General features: G+C 37.6%; 1 protein-coding gene across 1 annotated transcript; it reads left to right on the top strand.

Moving 5' to 3' along the window:
- Positions 1-1,440: 1,440 nt before the first annotated feature.
- On the top strand, positions 1,441-9,838 carry LOC126761243 (uncharacterized). Its single transcript, XM_050477241.1, has 4 exons — positions 1,441-1,657; positions 5,142-6,983; positions 7,287-7,407; positions 7,974-9,838. Exons 1-4 carry the CDS (start codon positions 1,491-1,493, stop codon positions 9,555-9,557), a joined length of 3,714 nt encoding a protein of 1,237 aa, XP_050333198.1. The 5' UTR covers positions 1,441-1,490; the 3' UTR covers positions 9,558-9,838.
- The last annotated feature ends 3,607 nt before the right edge of the window (positions 9,839-13,445 follow it).

The following is a 13,445-nucleotide window of genomic DNA, read 5'->3' as shown; positions in this document are numbered from 1 at the left end:
TTAGTTGATAGAAGAGACACTCTCTTGCTTAAAAAAATTGCGATCTCCACCATTTTCATTAGAAATAACTCACGTACAGTCAGTCACAGCACTCATAACGCAACTCAATCAACATAATTTGAATAATTTGCATGCAATAATTTCTATGATACTAGCTGTCACACACACACGTGCACACAAACACACTTAAACACCCCTACTTATTTTAGGCTCCATGACTTTCATAATACTGGCGTAATATTTCCACTACTTAACGGACTTCTTCATTTATTATAGCGACAACTTTGCAGGCAACAAGGCACACCGACAGCCGCTGTGGAAGACGAAATCAACATAATCCGCTAAGGACGGTAAAGACGCCGCGACGGCAGCTAAGGAATGCTGTGACGTTGCATAATCAGGAAAAATTAAAATTGCACTAAAAGCAGTGGTTGGTGGAAACGTCCCGATATCCATAAAGCAGTGTTAGCAGCAAGCAATGCAAATACACGGAAAGCAGACAAATAAGAGTCGGCGTAAAAACGAAGCTTGCGGGTGAATTGACTAAAGTATTTATTGTCGCCGTTGAACACGTGAGAATTGTCAAGTAGCTGCTAGGAAAAGAAAGAAAGAAAGCATAAAATTAAAAAGGTTGTATGCGGGCAAGTAGTAGACTAAGTAGAGGACTGAGTAAAGGTGCGAGTAGAAGATCGAGTAGTGAAACGAGTGGAGAAGTGTGTATTAAAGCGAATAGGGGACTATCGAGTGGAGACACGGGTGGTGAAGCAAGTAAAGAAGCAAGTAGATGAGCGACTAGCGAAAATCGCTGCGACTTAAACGCCAGAGCTACATATATATATTTGTATTTGTATATATGTATGCGTAAGGATCCCTCAAGGAGTGCACGCGGAAAATAAGAAAAATTGCAATTTTTCCGCATTTCCAGATATAATATACTCGAAGAGACCAAATCAAGTGCGCGGTGACAAGTCGCAACGCATTGCAGACATAACCCAAAACCTGAACTCACAGCCGACTTACCTCTACACGCATTCCCCTCTGAATGGAGTCAGCTTATAAGCACATTAGTTAAAGACTATCAACGCTTGTCTGCAATTGCTGCTGGCTTATGTTTATGAATTGCTGACGTCGACAACGTTGACATTTGCTGCAACATTTATGCAACAACAACAATAACAAAATATTAGCAGAGAAAGAAGCTCGAGTAGAACTATAGCATAAGCGCAGACTGCTGACAGACAACGAAGTGTGAATTGCTTTGGCGCGTGCTGCGCCGGCTCTCGAGTGTGTGAGTGGGCAGCAGTAGCTGTCTGATTGCCTGAAATAATTCAAAGTCAAGTAGCGCCAAGTGTTGCCTGAGTATGTATCTAATTTTTTATATAATATAACTTCTTTTCATATTTATTTTCTTCTACTTTCTTTTCTCAGCACAGCAATTCTACACGTCTGCTTAGCCTAACGCAACCAAGTAGCTCACCGTTTTCGTTATAATGTTGCACTCACCACCTAAATGTATGCAACAAATTGCAATTCTAATTATAACGTTTGCCGTCTACGTGGCGGGCATACGTAACACCGGTAGCACGGGCGATGGTAACGGGAAAACGCAAATGGCGAGTGGCGGTGGCAATGTGGGTGCAATCGCTGATTATGAGAGGTAAGTGTTTGTTGTATGTGTGTATATGCAATGAGACGTGATGAGCGCATAATGAGTAATGACAAAAGTTGCATTTTGAAGAATTTATTGTTGATGTTTAATGCTGATTAAGGTTCAGGAAACTTTTGGGTTGAATTTGGAGTTGCAAATAGTAGTAGTTGAAAGCAGGGAAAGAAATTGAAGAAACATCGGAAGACACCGGCTAACGTTTGACACAGAACTTATAAAACAAAAATAAAAATATGATTTATATCTGCTAAAATTATTATATTTTTAATTAATATTATATAACTATAACAAGTTCGAGTATACCCCAACACTTTATACTCTCCCAACTTGCAAAGAGCAGGTGTTGGCAAATATTTATATTAAGGAATGCTGCGTTGGAATTCAACATTCATTATTCGATGAAATCGTGAAAAGATTACAATTATATTTGGTATCTTATTAACTAAATTTCATGATATTATATATTACACAGCCTTAGAAAAACAAAATTTTTTTGTTGCCCTGAATGTCATGCTTTCAAGTGTCCAGATCACGATCTTATTCATGAAAATATGGAATGTGCTCTTTTTTTTAAGATAACTGCATATATAATATATTGTTGAATATTGACATGGAGGTAATACAAATTTATTATTCCATTCATGATTAGGGTTTTCGTACTTAAAACATCACGTAATCTTCACCCTCAGGCTTCGATAAGGAGCTAAAAAAAATTTGGCGAAAGTTCAATAGTTTTACTAAAAGTTAAATCTGAAGATAGTATCTAGGATTACAGTCTAGAATTTGTTATATTTTATTCAATAAAAATCTCTCTCAATGATTCCACTAAATACCCAGATATTAGTACAGTATACCAATGGGTGTAAATAAGTTGGTGAAACCACTTCAAGGTACTTTCTCAAAATGAACTTAATACATTATCAAGTTAGGAATGGTAAAACAATTTGTTAAAGCGTTGAATGTGAAAGCATATTGTTTTAGTGACATTTGTAAACAGCCTCCGAACTTAGTATGGCAAAGTTAAAAGGTGGAATATTTAATGGTCTCAAATACGGTAAATAATGAAAGATACAGATTATATGAAGGCTGTAACCGTTCCGGAAATTGAAGATGACAGACTGGAGCCATATGTAGGATAAGGCTTGTTTATTAAGTTAAACTATATCCGTAATCATTCCTGATAAGTTTTAATTTTTAAAATTATAGCAAGGAATAAAGAAAGCGAGTAGAGAGAGAACTAGAGAGAGAACTAGAATCTTAAAGTGATGGAAGAAAGGGATCAATGTGCAGATTACTGCTAGTTCTTATAAAGAGATTGCCGACTGCGTTGACGTTTTATTGAAATATAAAATATGTTTTCGACATTTACCTTTCTGCTAACTTCGATGCATCCTTATTTTTAAAACAAAACTAATCTTAAAAATATTTCAGTTATTTTGTTTCATGTCATCTGATTTTTTTAAGTAAAGTGAAAATAAAGATTCAGCAGACAGAAAACAGAGCAAATCTTACCAAACCCTTGATAATTTCATGAACTATGGTGAACCAATGGACATATTATACATATAAACCGAATATCATCAATTTTTGACTTGGAATAGCGTATCCCAAAATAGTACTTAACTAGATTACCCGTCCACGTTTTATTGTGGTTGAAACATAGATAGTACCACTAATACCACCTATATGATTTCTATTAGTTAGATTATAACTATTAGTTGAGGAGATATAGCATTTGGGTGAAGCAATTTGCGTTAGTTTAAAAAAAAAATTAATCAAAAGAAATTGCGTGTGTTAATAAAGCATATGTTTTTTGGAGAAAAATAAAGTTTAATTTGGACTGTGCCTAGTGGACTGCATATTATGAAACAGTTCTCAAGCGTGGAAACACAAAAAAATCGGCTGCTAGGTTATGGCATCAGTCTTTTGGAATGCACGCGGTATATCATTCATCGAACTCATCATTCCCAATATTTAGCAATTTTATTATTTTTTAGGTATGATCAGTTTAAAATTGTACGCATAAACTTCATCGTTACCGTTTAAATAATGCATTGCTCTGTGCAATGCTTCAAAAAGATTTCTGTATATCTCAAATTATAATACACCTTTTTATCAATACTCCAATTATTCTGCTATATTTTTATGCCGGATATCGCGTTTGCTTTGTTATGAATGCATTTGCGTCCTTCACCCGTAATCTAGCAAAGTATCGGCAATGCCTTGACGACAAAAATGTCTGGTTCAGGAGCACAATCATTATAACCCATATACTAAGCATGCATGGATATGTAATTTTTTACTTATTTCTTTCGATTTTTGAACTACTAAAGTTTTCTATTTTTTCTTATTATCAGATAGAAAAATTTATATGCATATCGCTTCCAACTACTTGAAAAAATATCTTGCTCCTTAGATTTTGTAGAAAATTGAATGCTCTATAAAAAAGGTATATTATAATTTTTTCGTAAACCCAAACTTTTAAAAGGGAAAATTTTTTATGATTTCTTATGAATTTTATAACCCAATGAAAAAAAATTATTATGAAGATGAAACTTATAGGCTTTCTTAGAAGTGTCTAGGAACCTATTTTTCAGAGTACCAAACAAAAAATAATTTTTTTTTTGGTCCACCTTTTTTTTAATATGCGTTGATGTTTGACGATGAATATCTCGTAAACGCTTAACTTAATCGGAAAATCATATGAGACCATTTTTATAGAGCAGTAAATTTCCTAAAATATCTAAGGAACAAGATATTTTTTCAAGTAGTTGGAAGCGATATATAAATTTTTCCATCTAATAATAAAAAAAATAGAAAACTGTATGTAGGAGGACCTTCCCGTTACAATTAAAAACTCATGTTTGGAGAGGCTTTCTTAGAGGTGTCTAGGAACCTATTTTTCTGAGTACCAAACGAAAAAAAAAAAATTGGACTCCTTAGTGACCGTCTGTCTCTCCGAAACAAATTCATTATTAACCAAACCACGAATTCGAAAAAAACAATGAACATTACCTTGATTTTTAAGTGGCTTTTGCGTTGTTTTTTGGTTTCAGCTCACCAAAATCATGCGAACGGACTCACGCGAGATGTAGAGGGCTATTGCCATCTCTCTAGTGCATTGATTGCATGACGATTTTCAAGCACCATATGCTTCACTTTTTTAATATTTTAATCTCTTGAAGAGGTTGAAGGTCGTCCAGAAAGAGGCATGTCTTTGAAGGATTTGTGCCACTACTACATACATTTACATAAATTTTTTTAAATATTACAATATATAGAATGAGAGATTCGGTCAACCCGTAGAAGTTCAAGTGTATTTTTAATTTTGTAAAAAAAACTATTAGTTCAGCACCCATGCACTACAAAATTATTATTTAAAGCAGAACTTATTTTTTTCAATACTATAATGGTTATTTTTAAGTCAATAAAACTTTATTAATCTTCCAAATTATTATCCACACTCCACTTCCAGTTATTCGGCACCCTACAATGAAGACTTTCGACCCTCTCAACTGTTATCCGAGGTAACAGAGGTAATATCAACTGCCACCGACAAGATTGAGCGTCGCCAATCCAACACTGATAACACCAACTTTCGACCCTCACAAATAATCTCGTTTACGCCCTCCGACGCACAATCAACACTCAAGCAATATCCGCCCAGTTATCTCGAACCCAACTATCATGCACAGCATATAAGTAAAGGTGGACCTTATGGTTTGGCCACTTACAATAAAGACGATAAGCAATTCGCATTTCCACGTGAAACAGAGCAGGCGCCTTTTGCCGCCGCGTTAGTCAGTAACAATGCGAATATCGAAAAGTATCTTTACAGCGGCTCCAAACAACAACAAACGACCACGCAGCAAACGCTTGTGCCCGCGCAATTACACACTACACCCATACTGATCTATCGTGACCCTTACACTAATAAGATCAACACCAGCCAAAGACAGCAACAACAGCAGAACTATCGGCCACCGCCACCAGAGCCGTTATATCAACAAGCGCAATATGCCGAGGCGAGCCGACCGCAGGAGTACACCGTACAATCTATGTTGGTTGTGGGTGCCGAGCACTCCTCGCCCATATACAATCAACAGCGACCACAATTTGCCTTAGAGGGTGGCGAAAATAAACGACCAGGATATGTATTCGACGAGCAAGTGAGGCCGTCTTACAATCGGCCGGTGTATACTGGCAATCGTTATGAAGTTGGCATAACCTCACCGCCGACCAGCGTCGATTACAATCGACGTGATGGCGAAACACAAACCGAACGTCCGTTCGAGGGTAAATTGGGTGTATCGCCAAGTGAGGCTACAAAGATTTCCTACGATTCGCATGATTACCCACCGCCCAGTTACTACAAACAGCAAACATCGAATTTCCAATCACCGCAACGACAAGACAACCCACCAAATTACCAACAGCAATCAGCATATGTAACGGAGACGACCCCAATAGCGACAGCCATTAAGACGGGCAGACCAGAGTTGACGTCTTCTAATTATGCAAACAAGTTTGGTAATTATTTGCAGGGTGGCAAGGGTGGTGATGGCGGCTATTACAAGCGCCCACCGCCACATTACAGCAATGACATCTTGTATGTAACGCCAGCGCCACCAACAGCACCCGCTCGTCCATTACCACCTGTACGACAGGGTGCAACGTACTACCCGCAAGGCAATGAGCCGATAAGACGTCCACCAACCTACGACAACAATTACAATCAGTATCAATTGGGCGAAATACCGCCACCACAGACATTTCAGTCAGCTTTGAGTGGTGGACAAAGACCACCACAGCCCTACCCATCCGGACCAAATTACCAGCAGCCACAGAGCTTCCCGCCTTCACAGAACTTCCCACCTTCACAGAGCTATGCACCTTCCGAAAACTATGCACCTTCGCAGAGCTACCCACCTCCTCAGCAATACCCGCCACCACCAAGCTATCGTCCACCACCACCGCAGTTTCAGCGTCCGCAACAGCCTTCAGCTGGCGGTGCTGGTATGGGCGGTTTGGCCACTTTGGCCTCATTCTTCACCGGCACCCAACAGTATGCACCACAGTTCACTAATCTGCTCTTGGGCGGCAATGGTGGTGGTGGGGGACTGTTACATGCATTAACTGGTACCAGGCCGCTCGGTGGAGGTGGACGTCCACCGAACATGCAACTCATAAAAGCTTTGGAGAATATTGCACGCAATGATGACTTGGAATGTGTGCCGAAGGTGCTGTGCAATATGATTGCTAGTCAAACACAACGAGGACAATTGCCCGGCTTCGTCACGTCGCCGGCAATAACGAAGTAAGTAAATATATGTACATATATATGAAGAGGTAGAAGACACGAGAGTTGTAGAGACATATGCAGGTATTACAGCATACTTGCAAGAAAATTGTGCCTGTGGTAAGAGTAATTCAATTTTAATGTTACGGGGTATTAACACTAATGCTGTGCAGTGATTGCTTTTGAATTCAAAGCTTACCGGAGTCCGAATTGAACTACCCGACATATTGTTCTTCATTTAAAATTTACATTAAATTGCTGGATTTTCTCGCCTACCATAAATTTCTGTACTTAATGAAACTTCTTGTCTTCTACTCGCAGCTTCCTTGCCGGTTTTCCTGCTCAATCACCTGCGCTCATTTATGGACGTGCTGCTTTGCTGGGCATCAGCGGTGGTGAGCGCAGTTGTACGCAGACCTATGCGAAGTGTCCAAAGAATGAGGTAAGTTCGATGTAATATTGGGGTTTTTCAAAGGTTCCCACACACATATTTTGTGAAGGACCTGTCAGCCTATTAAGCAAAATAGAGCTTTGACTGACATTTTGATGGGTTCGGGACGCAATTTTTGCAATACTGTATCCAAGTTTTTATTCCAAAATTGGCTACAAATCCCACTTCTAAGATGAGGATCAACTCGAATTTCGTAAAATAGTATACTTGAGACATACCAAACAGACTGAAGACAAAATTATTACTAGCAGTGATTCGGCACCCACATATGAATTTCGCAATAACTGACTGTCTTCAGAAGTCTAACTGAAAATAGAAGTTTAAGAAAATAAATGACTAACTAAAAGTCTACTGAAAAGCCAGTTGATGGTTGTAAAAAGGTTACGAACACCCTAGGCATATGAAGTAAAAAAAAAATATTCAATGCAATAACATCCATTAGCTCCGGTTCTATAGCAACAACCAGAGACATGACCCTTTCGACAACCCAAAATATACCCAAACATACATTATTTTTCTCAGATATTAAGTATTTATTATTTCCAATTCCCCTCTAGTACGAGATTCTCTATTACCTGAACAATCATCGCGGTGGTTTCTTCAAATTCTTCAGCGAAGCGGAAGAGCAAAAACCCAGCGTTGCGCAGCAAACACAAAGCTCAAGTAGTTCGGGTGGTACCTCACTTTTCAGCCTGCTGTCAGCACTAACAGGCGCCGAGCCACCCGTAACCACAACAACACCACGTCCCACACCACCACCAACCGTCGCCAGCTTTGATATTACACAAGGCATTGGCAATTTCTTCAGTAACATACTTTCCGAATATATAAGCGGTGTGGAATATCAGCGTAGAAGCAGTCGTGCTAAGCGCGCCATTAGGTTTGAGGACGAAAACCAGAAAACTGAAGAAGGACGCTTAAAATTTCCAACAGATGTTGGCTCGGAAGACTTTCATGATGAAGAGGATGATGAGGATACGCAAGATGGTGTCGACTTTGACGATGATGAGCATACGAATGAAGCAAATGAGAGCGCGGAGTATGGTGATACGCAAGGACGCGTGGTGTTCAAAAGTGGCGAACACGAAACACATTTCTTTCCAGAAAATGAAGCACGTGAAATTGACGAACGTCTGAAAGATATATATTTGCAGGAAGTGATCAACAAGTTTAATGCGGCCAAATCAGAGAGAAAACTCAAATTTCCCGCTGAAACAGATTCCAAAGTCGAAGCAAGTGAGGCATACGATGAGGCTGTGAAGGCAGACGTTGAAAATTACGGTTATGAAAACGGAAGACCCGATGGCGTCATACATTTTCGTGACGATGAGAACCCAAGTGATTCAGTGTACAACAACGTAGAGCAAACTAGACCAACGCGACGTGGTAAAGCTGTGGTTTTCGAAAACAACAACGACAACCTCAGTTACGCGCCGTTACGTCAACCACGTGAGGAGTTTGATGTTGTTTACGAGCCCCAAAGCGGTAAACGCATCATATTTCCCGATCACTACGAGAAACACATACGCAAGGGTAAAATTTTGAACAGGCCCATATTGTATGCCTCCAACTACGAAGACTATATGCAAAATGCAGAGGCAGATCGTTTCGTGGTATCCGATAGCCATCGGCCGGAGTATAATAGTATCGCCAATAATGCAGATAACAGCATCAACTATGAGGACAAACCCTTGGGTCCAATCTATGTAAGTGCTACTTCATCGCAGCAGCAAAATACGGTCAGTAGCACCAACGTGCACGTTTACAACGATAATAGATTACACTACAATCGTGGCGCCGATACTTACACGCCATCAAGACCAACCAGCTACTATGACTCACACACTTCGTCAGCCGATTACAATAGCAATCGTTACTCGGCGGCCAACAGTTCTGCCAATCGTAAAAGACGTCCTTACTATGGTTCTGCTTCCTCGTCCTCCTCGAGTAATCAGTATGATTATCCAAATAAAAATTATGTTAGCAATAACCGTTATGGCAGTCGGTACCAGACGACACGCTATACAACAACAACCCGTTCACCACGTGGCAGCGATAATGACCACAATATTTATGTAACAAATGCTCAGGGTGTCACTACGCATTACATAACGCCAGATGGTCGCAAGGTGTATTTATAAATACTAAATAGAATTAATTAGGAATTTTAAGCTTTGCTTGTTCGCTTAACCAATAAGAGGCATAATTAATTATAAATAATTACATAAATATATTATATTATAAGCAATTTGAAATTGTTCTTGTAATGTAAATAACGAAATTTTAAATAAATATAAGCTATGAATTATCTCCCAAACACTCAGGTGGGGTTGCTCTTTCTACTATGGGCTCTACTTACTACACATATAATAGTTTTGTAAAACAAGTATCTGTATAATAACACTACACTATTTATTTAACACAATAAAAAAATTTTAAAAATACAAAAACAAATATTTTTTTTTAAATTTTTCAAATAGCACTATACCTGTATTATTGAAAAGAAATCTATATTTAGTTTAATGTGAAGAATTTACTCGCCCCTATTGATAAAACCCAGGAATAGTGAAGCTTTTTCTCAAGTCAAATTTTTCACCAACAAAATCATTCGCCACGCACAGAATGGGGTAGCAATCACTTGGTGTGAGGTCATATCATATCACAATATTGTAATATGGATGTGCACCAACCTTCCAACCAAGCTACCAGAGCTACTGTCAAGTCAATATATTGTTCTGTTTGCACACAATGCGTCTTCTTTTGGCCAAAGCTGGCAGCTTCTTTAGATAACTTCTTTCAGACGATCCAGCTGTTAATAGTACAGGCCCAAATTAAAAGTTTAAAGCACAAGTAAGAATATCATAGTAGATGATCCCTTGCCAATCCCACCAAATGCATACCAAAACCTTCCTGGCCACCGTTTGCGTTGGCTCACCGTGATTTAACCACGCTCATTTTCGCTTGAAATTTTCTTAGCCATCCTCTTCTGAATACGATCAATTTTTTTGCGATTCAGCTGTCACTCGAAGGAAATTTGGTCCGTAAGGTTTTTGCTTTTAAGCACCCACACAATGAGCTCCATTTTTAACAGTTTTAAAAGTAGAATGGTAACGGTTGAACACCGTATATAGCTATAGAAAAAGCGTTCCAACCCAAAAATTGGGCTTCCTTACTTTTTTTCTCATAACACAAGCAATCACAAATACCGTTATAGCCTTGACAGACGGCAGCGTTAATCCGGATTAACTGCGCACTTAATCAGATCCAAATTTGTAAGTGAGCCAGCTCATTGTCCTTTTTATAATATTTTCAATGAAAATTGATAGAAGATAAACATTACGGTTGTTAGCCGACCAATTTTTACTAAACCATTTTTTATTACAAAAGCATATCAACACATTATTTTTAAAACTGCATCATAACTTAGAAGTTTTATTGATATTATATTGAGAATTTGATAAACAGCTGTCAGGGTTGCTTGTATTTCATTCACAATAGATGAAAATTGGCCATTTTTAACAATGTTGCCAACGAAAATCTCACAAACTCCCTAAAATTTTGATAGCTGTGGTAACTCCTGAATTAATCCTCAAAAATGCAATTAATCTGGTTTAACGCTGCCGTTGTCAATGCTATTACATATTGGTAATAAAATTAATGACTTTTTCTAAACACGGCTGAATGAACTCAGAGTCGAAAAGTTCAAGAATTATGCACCAAAATGCACACAAACTAAAGATATATTTGCTATAATTAATGGGCGCCTAAAAATATGTAATATAGGTGACTACTTTTCTTTCGGGGAATTCCACTGATCGCCGTAGTATACCTTTAGGCGGTTATTTTACGATCACAGTTGTGTCGCAAAACTTAATCAGAAAATTAAATTAGATTAAATTTTTATACATATAATCTTAATAATAATTATGTTTTCCCCTTGAAATCTATTAATTAGACCTTGGCTTTGTAAACTTCATTTTTATGAAACAAAACATGAACAATAATATTTTTCCATTTAACTGCTCTGAGAGCTCTCTTAAGGTACATTATTTATGCATTTATTAATGTAATATGAAATCAAGAAAGTTATACATAACACACGTTTCGGTGGAGTGCTTTATTCCTCAATAATCCACTTATTTCATAATAATTTTATTGAAGTATTTAGCATTTCGTGCTGCAGATACTAGAAAAGCTAAACATTCTCTTCGACTCTATAAAATTGAAATTAATTAACGTGGCATTTATATGCACTGTAGACAAGGGCTGATCTAGAGAAGAATGTTTTGGGGGGGAACTATATAATTTTGTACTTGCAACTTCCAGTCTTTTTCTTCGCGGAGTGTCACTTATGATGGAAATAACGTATAACTTTTAACTTTAGACAGGGATGCGCGCCTGACTGTGGACAGGCTAATGTCCGGTGTATGTATGAGTATATATAGTACATAACTATATCCAACATCTAATTGAAGTGTAAAAGATAATAAAATGTAAGAATTTGTATAGTATATTATTTAAATAATTATTTGTACTTACGAATTTAAAACAACAATCGCGAAACCAAGCTTAGAACTAAAAGATTATTTTGAGGCTACCATATTTGGAAGCAACATATCGGTTAAATCACCGGTCAATTTCCCTACTATTAGAGCTTCAATTAAGTTGTTAAGGCAAAAATCACAATTCTTTGCTCTCTTACGCCTGTATATGTGTTACTTTCCTTGTTAATTTTCTCAATTTATTGGAGTTTCTTTAGCCGTGACTTGCTGGGATGTCAACCAAAATTAGACTCTAGATTTGATATTACAAGACTACATCTTTGCGATCGAATAGTGAGATGATAATAAAACTATCGAAAGTTCCATCGATTTTTTCGCAGCTTTAATTTTCAAACTTTGCTTATAACGAAACTTAATGTTCCGTAAAACATTAACAAGCGAATTCCTAATCACCCGCGAATCGGTAAGACCTTAGATGGAAATATTAAATATTTTATTTCAACTTGAAGATGGTTAGCTTTAAACATTTTTAAGATTACTTTCAAATTTTAATATAATATGTCATGTATTTTTCATTTAATACCTAATATGTATTAATGGTATACTCTTGTAATATGTTCCTACAAAATATAATAGTTTTGTTCACGGTCCGAGTTGTTTGTATCACCTAAAACTAATCGAGATAGATGTAGAGCTATGTATGTATAAATGATCAGGATGACGAGACGAGTTGTAATCCGGGTGACTGTATGTCCGTGCGTCTGCTTGTGCAAGCCGTAACTTGGAAACAAATTGAGATATCGCATTCAACCTCAAGCAATCAATTTTGCTCATAACACTAGATCCCATATACATAAGTAACAAGCCTCTTGTGCATAAAGTTATTACCTCGGCTTTAATCACTGAAAGTAGAAAAAGAAATGTTCGGTTGTACCCGAAATATCCATGTATAAAATATAATTGGAGCCTGAAAGAAGTAGATTTCTCCTTCAATGGTATCTGCGAAGAGGTTGAGGCCACATAAATCTAATACAAACGTTCCTCCTTTTCTTATCATCATCGCCATCTATTTGTGCGTTAGAATCTGATATCTTTATCGATTGTCCAGTGAGAATTTCATGACATTTCATCTATTGGAAGTGAAGTTATTGCGTTTTAAGTGTCACTATGTTTGTGTTATCGGTGCGAAAATGAGCTTCGAACAAAGAGCCAACATTAAGTTTTGTTTTAAAATTGATAAAACTTTTACGGAAACGCTTCAAATGATGAAACAAGTTTATGGCGATGATTACCTATTCTGTCGAAGAGTGCACGGGTGGGTTCAACGTTTTCAAAGCGGTCGTGAGGATATAAATGACGATCAACATGTGGGCCAATCAAAATCCGTGATCACCGGAAATTCCATCGAAGCTATGCTTGAATTCATCAAAAATCAGACGAAATCATCATTGAAATTCATGAAAATGAAATTGAACATCTCCAAAACATCGATTTATCGCATTTTGGCCGAACATTTGGGCTTACGAA

Source organism: Bactrocera neohumeralis, chromosome 6 (assembly GCF_024586455.1).
Source record: "Bactrocera neohumeralis isolate Rockhampton chromosome 6, APGP_CSIRO_Bneo_wtdbg2-racon-allhic-juicebox.fasta_v2, whole genome shotgun sequence".
Taxonomy (NCBI): domain Eukaryota; kingdom Metazoa; phylum Arthropoda; class Insecta; order Diptera; family Tephritidae; genus Bactrocera; species Bactrocera neohumeralis.
Note: the sequence above shows the minus strand (reverse complement) of the source record. Positions and strands in the feature narration are given on the sequence as shown.